The 13265-nt window shown below is 45.0% G+C and overlaps 1 protein-coding gene across 1 annotated transcript in view; it reads left to right on the top strand.

Moving 5' to 3' along the window:
• The window catches only part of LOC8032418 (potassium/sodium hyperpolarization-activated cyclic nucleotide-gated channel 2), a 61746-nt gene extending 48525 nt beyond the window's left edge, over positions 1-13221 (top strand). Inside the window, exons 8-9 of the mRNA XM_002409868.5 lie at positions 928-1171; positions 1941-13221. Of these exons, the coding sequence (XP_002409912.3) occupies positions 928-1171; positions 1941-2449 (753 nt within the window). The 3' untranslated portion in view covers positions 2450-13221. The remainder of the gene's footprint in view (positions 1-927; positions 1172-1940) is intronic.
• Positions 13222-13265: the final 44 nt, after the last annotated feature.

Here is a 13265-nt window from a genome sequence, read left to right on the forward strand (position 1 = left end):
CTTGATGAACGTGAGGTCTTGTTCGGCAAACAATCTTTGTTGCAGATTGTCGTCTTGCAGTCCGCAGACAAAACGATCACGTAGCATTACGTCGATGGGTAGCATCGTTGATCTCAGATCGGGCCGAACGGTAGGAGTTGCAGTCGCACTCACCCCTGTGGATTCCGACGCTGGAACCCTAGGAGGCTGGGCCGGTAACGTGCCGAAGTTGCAATCTGCCGCGAGAGCTTTTAACGCTGCTACGTAGGCGGCTACTGTTTCGTGCGGCAGTTGGTCCCGGCGCTGAAACTTGCAGCGACTGAACAGCTCCGACGGGCGGGGATCGTAGTGGGCACGCAGCAGACTGACGATTTCTTCGAATGAGTGGTCGCTCGGTGTCCCCGGTGCCACTAATGCCTTGACGGTTTCGAATGTGTTCGGTCCACATAGCGTCAGCAAGATAGCGCGCTTCTTGCCGCCGTCGGCGATACCGTTAGCTTGGAAGTAGAAATCCAGTCGCTCTGCCCAAGACGACCATCCCTTGCCGGAGAATTCCTCCACGGAGCCGTGAGTCGCCATGCTTCCCTGGCTTTACCGTCGTAGAGTTCGTGCCGTTTCCTCGTCGCCAATTGTTATATTCATCACGTTCTTTATTGCTACGGAACGGGCAGGACCGGTATGGCGCCCAGATCAGTTCCTAGTGCTCGCTGCCTCGCGCTTGCCCTTGCTCGAGAGCATGGCTCGCGCTGCCCGGTTTGTGTGGGCGACAGCTTGGTTGCTAGGTACGCAACAGATGAACTGCTAGCAGTTGAATGTAAACACCGGAAACGTTCCCGTTGTACGTTGGAGGCAACTTACTTTGTTCCAACGTTGCCGTGTCCTTTACCTTTCTCCTACTTAAATATAGCCACCCTTCAGCATAATGATCTGGTAAACAATGTTTTGTAGGACGTAATCAACTACAACTGCCGATCCCTGGTGGCGTCGGTGCCGTTCTTCGCCAACGCGGACCCCAACTTCGTCAACGACGTTGTAACCAAGCTAAAGTACGAGGTCTTCCAGCCAGGCGACGTCATCATCAAGGAGGGGACGCTTGGGACCAAGATGTACTTCATCCAGGAAGGCATCGTGGATATTGTGATGAGCAACGGAGACGTAGCTACCAGTCTTTCGGACGGGTCCTATTTTGGAGGTGAGCCTGCTATTATTTTTTATAGCCTGTCGCAACTTAAGAACTAGACATAGGGTCCTTTCCGTGACGTCAGAAAGTCGGTGCGTTCGCACCGAGTGGCATCGTTTTGTTTCGGGTGCGGAGCCATTCCCGCTGTTTTTATGGTGCAACGGACTAGGTCTGTGGCTCTCGTGAAACGCGGGGTTTGAGATAAGGATGCTAATACTACTCGAACCGTTTCTTGGGTAATGTCTGCGCTATCCGACATAGTGTCGCAGTGCATGACAAACCAGAGACGTGTCGCCATGAATGATTAAAGGTTCACTTACGTTTCGGTGACATTCGACGTCACCGGCTGTGTGACCGCAACTGGCCAGCAAGTGGTGCCCTCCAAACATGTGTATAGATTGAATGCTTTGGAAAGAGTAAAGGTTGGTGTTGCTCGTCAGCTGTTGTGATGTCTTGGTCTTGCCCGTGGCGATGTCTTGCCCGTCACGATGTTCGAGCCGTAAGGTCTACCGTCTCTCCATAAGGCTTAGCAAAAGCCTCCCGTTTGTGTGTGTTTGTAGTTGTTGTTGGCCAACACGTCTAATCTTAAAAGGAGCCTCTTACAAGGATCAGAGTGGCAGAAGACGCTGCGCTATGAGATAGCTTCTAAGGAATGCCTCAAGGGCTTCCAGAAAGCTCCTTCCAAGCTGTCTCTACCAGCTTCATACATTGTGTACTTTGTCAACACTGGTATAGCCCCGAATCTATGTGACGAGCCATTGTTTTTTCCTCCTCTGTGCAGAGATCTGCCTGCTGACCAACGCCCGGCGTGTGGCCAGCGTGCGCGCCGAGACCTACTGCAACCTCTTCTCCCTGTCCGTGGAGCACTTCAACGCCGTGCTCGACGTGTACCCGGTGATGCGGCGCACCATGGAGTCCATCGCTGCCGAGCGGCTCAACAAGATCGGCAAGAACCCGGACATCGTGTGCCAGCGAGAGGACCTGCGAGTCGACCTGAACACCGTCACCGCCCTCCTCCAGTCCGCCCAGTCCGCGCACGACGAAGAAGACGACGACGAAGACGTCGGCAAGGACGGACGGGTGAGGGGCGGCGACCGGCGGAAGTACAGTCACCTCTTGGGCGTCGGCCATCGGGGTGCCATCCCGAGGCCCAAGTCCGAGAGCTGCTTCCACCGCATGTTCGACATGGCCAGCGGGGCGGCGGCGCAGACGGCGCTGCCGCGCTCGGGCACTTTCTACGAGAGCCTCACCGGGGGTATGGGTTCGCAGGGCAACCTGCAAGAGGACTAGGGCCATCACGGGATACGCGGCGTCGTTTCTGCGGTTCGAATAGAGAGACACTGGATTCGGCATAGAGTTAATATAATAATCTAGAGGGAAAGGTTCCACGCATTGGGGCCGCTTGGGAACGGCGGGGTATGAACGCAGACATCGGCGGTCCCAGATATGGCGGTGCAGATAGGCCTATATTGCTGGCGACGCCTTAATATGCACAAAGAAGCAGCAAAACATCACCTGTAAGGTCTGCATTTGTTCTTTGCCAGCTTACTTTGCAAAAACAAAACAAAAAAACAACCAGAATCACGTATTTGATAAAACTAAATAAAGTTGACAAGCGCTCGAGCTAACTTATCCCGGCAAAACAAAACAAACACGCCTAACCTTTCGTCTGCTTTTCTTCTCCGCTCTTGCGTCGCTCTCTTTTTCCTTCTTTCTCTCGGGACCGCCGATGTCAGCGCCCAGGATTGGCCGCGTTCTACTCCAGTCTTCACCCCCAGGGATTCGGGGCCTTCGGGGGATCAGCCATTTTCGATCCCCCATGTCAAATATGACATTTTGGACACTTTATTCTGAATCTATCATTTTAAAACCGCCATTCTGAATCCAGCTAGTAAGGTGCGCGGCTACCGGCGATGTTTTCAAGAAGACAGTACTGGGTGTAAGGTATTATAAGACCGCTGGGGACCTAAGCCTCTGTATGGGTACCATTCACAGCTTGCACTGGCGTCACGTCAGCGGCCATTGTGATTGTCATGATCCCAAGTGCGTACTTTCTAAAGCAATCATTTCGCACTATCGAAATTGCTTCTCTTGCAACAAGTAGAAATTAACACCATCAGGATACGATAATATCATGTGCAAGCCATGTACGGATTTGCTGCTGGAACGCTAGCCGCGCCATTGGACACGACTAGCGTTCCGGAGGTCAATACGAGGCGGTTGTTTACGTCAACGTCGTTCTACATCGCCGTCAACGATGGGTTAGGTTGTATGTCTACAGTTAGGTCGGTCACACACATTAGATATCGGTGATCAGTGATCGGCATCGCTATCTTAAAATATTAGGATAATATCCCATAATTATCATACCAGGAATCCCACGTCGATTTGTCACTAAGTTGAGAGCACAAAAATATATCATCCGGTGTTCCGAAAGAATCCAGTGGCTCTATATTAAACCGAGGTTATCTTGAAGATTTTCACGATGATCTTGGTGGAACAAGGGGAAGAGCTGAGACAAAGGATTTAATCTGATCAAGGAAGGGTTGAACCGAAACAAAATATTTCCTGTCTCATAGCGACTCATGCTGCGAAATCAACCACAGTATTATAAAATAATTGTTAAACTTTTATTGTTGATAGTGTAACGTGACCTCGTTCGCAATCTTGACTCCCCAACAAAAAAAAAGGAAGGAAACTTAGGAAGAAAAAATAAATTAGAAACACGCGAAACAGATTTGTTTTAATGATGACTCTATCAGTTGCCATGAAATTCTTGAAATCATGCGTCAGTTACTCTTAACTTAAATTCTGCCGCGTCATTCGAAGCAGATGTGGATACCAGGAAAGAACACTTCACCTGTCGTCGTACAAACACTGAAGCTACGGATGACGCATCGCGGAAAAACGATTCGTTCACTCAGGACGGACCTCGGCTCTCCCCCGGAACCAATGAACGACGCCCGTCCCCACGCCCTGGGAGCAAAGTGGCCTTAAGTATGCGCCGCCGCGGACGGAACCAGACACCACATATCTCTCTCCACGCACGACCAACCCGTGAACTCGATCACTCGAAGACACTGTCTTGCTCATGCAACATGCACTCTAAGAAATCTGGAACGTCGACCTTGCCGCACAGCACCTGGTACAGCCAATGGCTGGAATCTATACGGAGAAAGTCTGGCGAATGACCGCCGCGACTGGCCCTCTCAAGTGCTCTGCGGGAAAGTAGACGCTTTGGGTGTTTTGGGGTGTGCCCCACGCGCTCCGATTGCAACGCGGTGTCACCCTTGTTCGTCTGCACACTGTCATGTTCCCTTCCTAAAGTTGACTGCAGGACGATCTCGAACCGTCTCCTCCCGATGCCCAGCCGAGGTCGAAGCAATCAATCAACCGATGATCCAATCAGCGCCCGTCATTTGTGTCCGCAGTCCCCGCCCTCCTTCGAGGTTCCGACCAATCAGTTGCTGAGCGGTCGGCGGAGGTGATGCCGTGAGTCCATCGCGGACACCTTCGTAGAAGCCATTCCAGACGACGATCCGTTGCAGCTCTGCGTTTTGATTTCCTGCCAAACGCCTTGGCCAGACCATATGAAGCCGCCACTACCCAGTGCAATCCAATCCTCAACCAGCAAATGTTCCTAAAAATCCTACAGATAACGTCAAATGGTTCGCTCTTTAAACAAAGTGTTTTTTTTTTTTTTTGTTTTGTTTTGTTTTTTTTGTCGGGGAAGATTTGATGCTAGAGATTGTGTATCTGTTTAACTGATAACACGGCCATATTGGAGTTCTTATCACCTCCGTATTTTTACCGCAGTCTTCCTAAACCGTACCCTTACCGTAACACAACAGTATAACAACGTTTAGGATACGGTAATGGTGGTAATACTCTACCCGTACCGTAACTAAATTTTGTTTCGCGAGCATTTATACAACGCATTTAGTCAAAAGCATTCGAAAAAAGAAATTTTCGTTCCTTTTGTGTTTAAGCTGAAGCCATTAAACAGGGTTAAACGCAATCCTGGATGACACTGAAGTAACGGCAGAGAAATTAAGTACCGTACGGCATCCTTCATCTGGAGTGGCTTCGTAACCTGATCCCTAAAAGCGTAACCCGCGAAACGCGCTCTGTTCGGTGGTTTTCGCTATTTGTGTTTGTATATCTTCAAAAAGAAAAAATTGACAAAGGAAAAAAAAAAAGACTCGGCATGACTCGCTACGGCTGGAATTTATAAAGTGAAACTAATCGTCGGCAACGGTGAAAAAAGGGCTGTGGTTTCGTGCGTCTCACAAACTCTGATGATACTAAATGACACTTTCGGTTCGCGATGCTTAATTTGGAACTCATGTCGAGTATGTTAACACTGGATACTGCCATAACAGGTGAAGCCTAAAAAGTGGCTACAGCTAAGCCGTAAACTTCCCGGTTTTAACCGAAAAACGCCGACAAACACGCGTCGGTGTCAAAAATACGAAATCGGTTACCATTTTGTTCAAACACCTGAGGCTGGGTGAGAAAACCTTGAAACAACCAAAAGTAGAAGAAACAGGGAAAGAAATCAGTCAAACGACGTCTTCTTTTCATGTCTCTTCTACCTTCTCACTCAGTCTCAGGTGGTTTAACAAAATGGTAAACCTACACCAACTCACCTGCGCCCTCACTTCGTTGCCGATTTCTTTAGATGTTTGGCCCTAGCTAGGAATGTTTTTGTCAGAACCCTCCCCTCTTAGACTAGAATTATTCGCTTTTCGTGAGTTGTTTTCACGGACAATAGCCGTTTTTAGCATCCGCCCAAAACAGATCACCGAAATACATCGCAATATCTTAAAAATAAATACAAACCGATTTCCCTGATAAATAAAAATCGCGAAGTCTACGGCCTAAGAATAACGCGTGTAATGTCTCCATGTTCCTTTCCAGAGCGAACGAACACACAAATGACGTGTTAGGATCTTATCGTTTGATTAGATGGAAGGCACTGCCCTCATTTCACCGATAAACGCCGGATTCTAGACTAATACAATTTCCCTTCCTTGTCATTGAGAACATCGAAAACTGCACGCAACTTTTTGACTAGGAGCATGACTGTCGCATTCTGTACCCTTTTGCACGCTCGTTACACGAGAACGACACCCAACAGCCCTTCGGCACACAGCCACACTAACCATCATGCATCGCCATCGTCATTAAGTTTAATGTTAAGAAAGAGAAAAGAAGGAAGTAAAGATAGTGAGAAATGTTCGAAAATCGCGAGTAAAGGTTGACCTTCGCGACCATTATAACAACCGCGCACAATAGCTTCCCTCGCCCAAAACTATAACAAGACACGTCATTCGTTGCATCGCTCTTAAGAAGAAAAAACGACAACAAAACAGAATACTGGAAAAACAACGGTACATTTCCAAGGATCTGTTCCCAGTAAGAAAACAGTCGGCCAAAATTTTCCACAGAAGTGGGGAAAAACGATTTGTTGGTATGGCACTTCGCCGCCACTAACAAGCGACAAGGACGAACATGTTCGTCGAAACGAGTTGTCAAATGACGTGGCGGAGTCGTCAGACATTTGGTTTTCGTCGTGTCTGCGAGAAGAGTTGGCCAACTGTTTGAGACTACTAGAGCGTGAGGTTCACGGTTAAACTATAAGCAACACTCGCAATAATAGAATCAAAGTAAAAGGTAATAAAAAAATGGCTTTGGTTGTACATTGCACCCTTAGTTACCGGTGTCCGAGAGGCCAAAAGGGACCATAGAATGGTAAATTTATTATTATTACTTACTTTGGCTACTTATTCATCAGAGAAATCCCGCCGTGTTCATGGTACAAAAACGTGTATTCGTCTCGAGCAGAAAAAATTCGCATTGGCGAGGGTTACATTTGTTTTGTTATTGGCTACCATAAAGGCCCAGAATAGCAAAATAAGAAACAAGGTAGCCTGCAGTTAATGGCCTCCTGTGTCATTGGATGCATTACCAGGACGTAAGATGGCGTCATCATGACGCAACTTTATAATGGGAGAGTAATTATTCAGTTTTACACCTACAGCTTTCGCTTTGCGGTCCGAAACAGCGTGCTGGCGTACCTCAATGTACACGGATGACGATAAATCTCTAAAGCTTTCAGCAAACTTGCACCGAGGTATGAACATGTTTGATGCAATCCATTTAACATTTTGTCACGCTGTATAACGAATACTTGTATAACGAACAAATGCATAACATCAAGAAAACTATTTGGAAATTTAAAAGGCTCAAAGTAGCAGGTCTGCGCGAGCTACTTGGGGTTTGTGTAGGATATTTTTTAATGACGGAATACGTGAATCATAGAAATTTCAGTAAACTGTGCAGAGGTTACATATTAGAAAACGTTTATGTCACGCAGTGTGAGGGATGTGTTAAACTGTTGAGGTACTCTTCGAGAGGACGCTACCCAACCCGTTTCTAAACGTTTGTTAAGTTAGGATAACACGGGTGCATAAACTCATCAACTCGGTGTAGATAACGATAAAATTTCAAATAATAACTGTTTGAGAATACGGTCCGTAAGGATACTTCTACATTTCAAATAGCTGTCGAAAAGGACATCAAGGTAAGAATCAAAGAACACTAAAAACAGGATGAACTAGGAAAGAAATATCATTTTCGTATTCCTCTACAATGCTTCCATACCCCATACCCTACCTCGCATGTGTTATTTCGCCATCAGCGTCGCGAACACTGCTGCTCTTCCATGTCTCATTCCGGGGGGTATGAAATCGCAGTTCAGCAAGCCTACAGGAGAAAAGTCCACATCCACGCAGAAAGGATTGCGACAATCACTTGAAACTCTAATCTAAATTTTCTCAATTTCGTTGCAATGAACAAAATCGCGTCTCAAGGAGTGTGAGAAATGTACATATAACAACACACCAAAAAGAATCTGACACAGGTTCCAAACAAGAGCTAGATATTCAATGAGCGCTGAATAAAATTTAGATATGGTTGCTTCAGTAGACTCAAATACCCACACAACTGACTTTGACTCTAGTGCGTTGCAAATCAAGAAGGTAGGACGAGAAAAAAGAAGACCGGGGAGGAGGAAGCAGATGGAGTGCTAAAGAGAGGAGGAGGTTTCCCCTTCTCTTCTCCAGCGTTGCGTCTGCTTCCTCCTCAGCAACCTTCCTTTCCCTCGCCCTACGTTCTTGAGCTGTAACTTACTATAGTCAACAACTAGCTTCAACGCTGTGCTGGCGTCAAATGTAGGACTGGATATATGTATGTGTCAATGCTCATGACGTCTTTCAAGAGCAGGCTGATTTGAGTCTTGAAAATGGTGCAAGTAAGAACCACAAGTAGCACTACACCATAAAGGTGTCGGGCCAACGTACGCTCCGTCAGTGAGAGCTCTATGTTGACCAATATTATATGAATAAAATTATGCAATTATGCAAATATACTATTTAAGACTAAAGTATTACCCTTGGTTCTGCCATTTTAATCATATAAATATTTCACCGAAGACCAAAACAATCAATAAAACCTTGTCTGCTATTTTCCGTGAAAATAATTTTAAACACTAAATAAACTCTTATTGTAAATAGTAATACTGGAATTAATTATATTGGAAATAGTAATATTGCAATTAGTGATGTTAAGAGATGGATATTCGAACGAACGATAGGTTTTCCTGGACTTTGTTTACTTTTAGGCAAAGCTCTTTAAGAAACTAATTAAAATGAATTCCGACCATACGTCATCAAATAAGCTGTCGGATAAAGCCGTTTATCGGAGACATTTGTCCACACTTGCAGGTTATTCTCGTAAATTCTCGGTTCCACCATACCCTTTTGGACGAAAACCATTTTTCTCTCGAATGAGTGAAGGCATGTTCACGACAACGTTCTATGCTACTATTCTCTTGGATGTAGATTATACTTTCTTACCCTTGTGGCTTAAAATCTGGTCCTCCATGAACACGCACGCAACTTAAAAACTTTCACGTAAAAAAGTCTCTGACGCGGTATTCTTCACTAACTTCGGAATGATTAAGAAAAGTGTTAACTAATGATTACTCGTTAAACTTTTTTTTTTCACCTTATGTACAGCTAGCAGACCCTGATAACGCCTGCTTGCTGTTGGGAGGCGCAATAAAAGAAGTGATTGATAAATTCATTCATTTTCAAATTCAGAAGATACCTCATGCGAAGAGAAACTCATTCTGTGTGTTAAACTTTGCTCCCATCACAAAACGACGATTGAATTTTAAAGATTGCTTTGTGTATTCAACAATAATTCCGAAAAAAAAAAACTTGTCGCATACATATCTTCGCCCATTACCAAAAAATCGTGGAAGTATTCTAGGCAGATATTGGGCTGGGGATGGCCGCTTCACCACCCCAGCTTACAAAGCCATTCATGACACAGCACAGCGCAGAAGAAATTAAACGCAGGGTAGATGCCCGAGTCGCAACTCCAGGGAGAGCAATATTACGGTAAAGTACAACAGGGACAGACGCCGGGGTACATTTGCATATTTTAGCCGTGTACCTGACGAGGTAACGCAGTTCTTCTCAGTTATTGCATGCAGCTTCCAAAAACAAAAAGGTGCAAGCATTCCTGCTTTCTCCAAGTATGTTTTGTACATATCTGTATATACAAGCGCGCTTATTCGTTGTTGTACGTCGCCGATACTTCCCGGACCCAGGCGTTAGTGGTGATACAAGCCTTAGCTTTGTTTGGTGGATACCTTCCTTTATGTGAAAATTTATTGACAAATAAAAAAAAATATACAGAAAACACACACACACACCCCCAACCCTGATAGAGGATAACAAATTGCCTTTCGCTACGCACTTTTAACCTTTTTCAAGACGCACTGTTGTAGCCTTTCTAACGTTATCTTTGGGTAGAACTTAGGATTATATTCGCGTCGAGAGTAGGCGTAAAGTGTAGCGAGACAGACACAGCTCTAATCCAGATATCTGGCATGTACGATATTGCGCATGAGCAATGGTACATTGGACATCAAGTTGTGAACATTTTGCAGCTGGCACAATATAGTTCTTGCGCAGGCACCGTTATCAATGTTGCCGGACAGATTTCTAAATAAAGTTGGCACTTGGGCACAGTATAAAGGCGAGACAGAGGTCTCGAAGTTTGTTTAGAAATAGTTGGTTGTTCCTCGAGTGATGCTATTGGCTAAACTTTCCCTTCCCACAACACACTGCAGTTGGTCCAAACATCTACCTCTATCTCTCTCTTGGCGTAGAGCGGATTTAAAATGGAAGTTCTCTTTGCACCTTGCGACACAGAACATATGGGAATACAGCTTTCGTGGAAAGTCTATGCTCGGATGTGGAATGCTTAAGGTTGAAGTCTAAATTTATTTTGAAGTCTAAATTGATTCTCTGCATCGCTACATCGTCACTGAAACACTACCGCACGACAACCTGAATGTTCCCAGGCCTGCTGTTTCAAGGTCAGAAACATGTCAGCTAAATAGGCACCGCAACCTTTAAAGCGAACACGGGTATAGAAATCGTATTAATCTTTGTCATGCGGGCTCTCGAAGAAAACCAGACTGCATGCCATAGCCGGAAGAAAAACAAATCACAATTACCGATGTGTACCTTAGTAAATGAAGGCTACACGCTTCGTTGATTCCCAAAACCAGACCTCTAAAACACTTGTATACAGGCCCCTCTTCTTTTCAATCGGCCATGTGATAAACTGAGTCGCGCATTCAGCATTTCCTCTATTCGGAATACGAAAATCGCCAAGAAAAAAAAAAAACAGCATTCTGAATGAACATTCCAGGTAGGAAAGACGGACTTGCACAAACACCAAAATCAATCGAGCACTGCTAAAGTAGCCAACGGTTTCAAGAAATATCCACGTAAAACAAGCTGCCCGTTCTATGCAAACTGAATATCGTTATTATTCTCCCGTTACCCGATTTCGAAACAGTTCCCAAGGGTAAACGAAACCTCAAAGCTTATGAAGATACTAAAGTTTGCATCAAAGTAGGTTCGCCGAATATCCGACCACAGGAAACACCTGCGTCATACTGATGTCTACCCTCATCACTGTCTTGACTTCCACCCAAAATGGTTGGAGCTAAAAGCACTACATCTATGGTGTGACTAAAACGCGAAAATAATTGGAAAAAAAATGACTACTCTAAAAAGAAGCATAACGTGTTTTCTTTCTTCGAAAAGTTGGAATTACTTAGAACCGTTGGGTACCGCACTGTCAAAACAAAACAAAAAATAGGTAACACACTTGACTAGATATCAGAGCACATCACAAATCATCGTCGTCCAATCACAAAAAAAAAAAAAAACGGACACTAGCATTAGGAGGATAAAAAGGACCCCTCTACGGAGATAGATGAAGAGGTCACAGGGGCCCTTCGCGCAATCCAAAGCAGGCAGCAATCGCGGTATCAATTTTGGACGGTTGTATGGCAACGGTCTTCGCTTTCTGGGCCTCCGCCACTGCTACAAACACCGCTACAAGCCGACGGCGAGAAGGCTAAGCGTAACACGCAACGGAACTAAGCGTAACACACCACGGGAAAAAAGCCAGCTTTCTCAGGCAGCTACGGCGAAAATCGTCGAGATAACTTCCAAAAAAACATTTTAGAAAATAGCCTTCCACTAGTGTAAGCTCGAGGACCTACACTTATTTGAGTTTCGGCATCGCGAATCTGGTTTCTGCGCATGCGCAGTGCCCACACTTGGTGTCGGAAAACGCGGAGTGTAAGCCTATAAAACAATCCGACAAAAAAAAAAAAAAGAGGAAGATAATTTGGTGTCAAATTCTAAAGCCTCCGCTGTGTTACCACTCCAAGAGGATCAATTTTACCTCGATCCGAAAACCCAATGTCTGTGTTCTCGAACCTATAGCTGCAAGGTCGGGTCATATAGAGCTTGCTTTTGCAAAAGTATTTTCTCGTTAGCCTCGTAAAGCTCGTGAAACAAAACAAAAACTCGGGTGTTTTTGAAAGAAGGAAGATGCAAAGGGTTCCGTCGCGATGTTCACGCAAACGGAGGTCCTCGTTATACAAGGTCGGGAAAATACACGTTGTTCGGCGAAGTTCAAGTTCAAGTTGATGACGAGATGTATACAATATTGAAAAAGACGACATGTTTTGGATGCGAGTTGATGTTGAGACACGTTAACGAATATCAAGTTAAGGGTGCAAGTCGATTCTGTCAACGTCCAAACGGCAGTGCGACGTTGATACGGTTTTGACAGGCACCGTGCTCTGGACCAAAGTTTGAATTCTAGTTTGGTGTTGGAATGTGTTACCCGACATCCGTGTTCGCACGAAAGTCAATGTTGAGGCATGTGAGAAAAAAAAAAAAACTACCTACTGGCGTTTCCTTTTTTTTTTTTTCGTACATGGACAAGTATATGTCTCCCGGGTCAATACCTGGGTACTGTGATGGAGGCTGGTTCAGCGTTGGTGTTACTGCAAAAGCGTTGGACAAGAAACGCTTGAACCCACCAGTTGGGGACGTTGTAAATAGTAACCGATAGCAATATGCAAAAAAAAAAGACTAAGTAATCTACGTTATAGCAAAACCATGATGTAGGAAAATCAAAGATACAACAGCATGTTTAGTCACACTGGGCCATCATTGTAATACTAAGACGAAGAAAAAAAAAAACAAGGTCACTGCAAAATAAAAAAACTGAAAAACGTGCAGCTTGAAATATACCTTATTTTTGTAGTCTAAGAAAGGCTGATTTCTACACACGCTCTTCTAGAAATGTATGGTATTGATTACGCGAGTGTGCGTTTGGCTTCTGGTCGAAACTCTTAAAATTCCAGGGGACGAGGGCAAAGTGTAGCAATTTTTAGACGCACGAAATTACCATGTTCAATGCGCAAAAAAAAAAAAAAAAAGAACAAAAAAAAAGGAAATTCTTATAATGTGGAGGACGATTCGTTGCGCCCCCTGTTAGCGAAATACGGAGTTGTACTGCAACTTGTCTGCTTCCTTGGGTTACATATAGGCTGTATACCACCACTGAGGTTTTTGGTGAGTCATTTTCTTATTAAAACTTTCTTTGAAAGACCACTGCCTCGTCGTTTCTTTTATTTATTTTTTTTTTTTTTGTC

This window comes from Ixodes scapularis, unplaced genomic scaffold (assembly GCF_016920785.2).
Source record: "Ixodes scapularis isolate PalLabHiFi unplaced genomic scaffold, ASM1692078v2 PGA_scaffold11__112_contigs__length_91849675, whole genome shotgun sequence".
NCBI lineage: Eukaryota > Metazoa > Arthropoda > Arachnida > Ixodida > Ixodidae > Ixodes > Ixodes scapularis.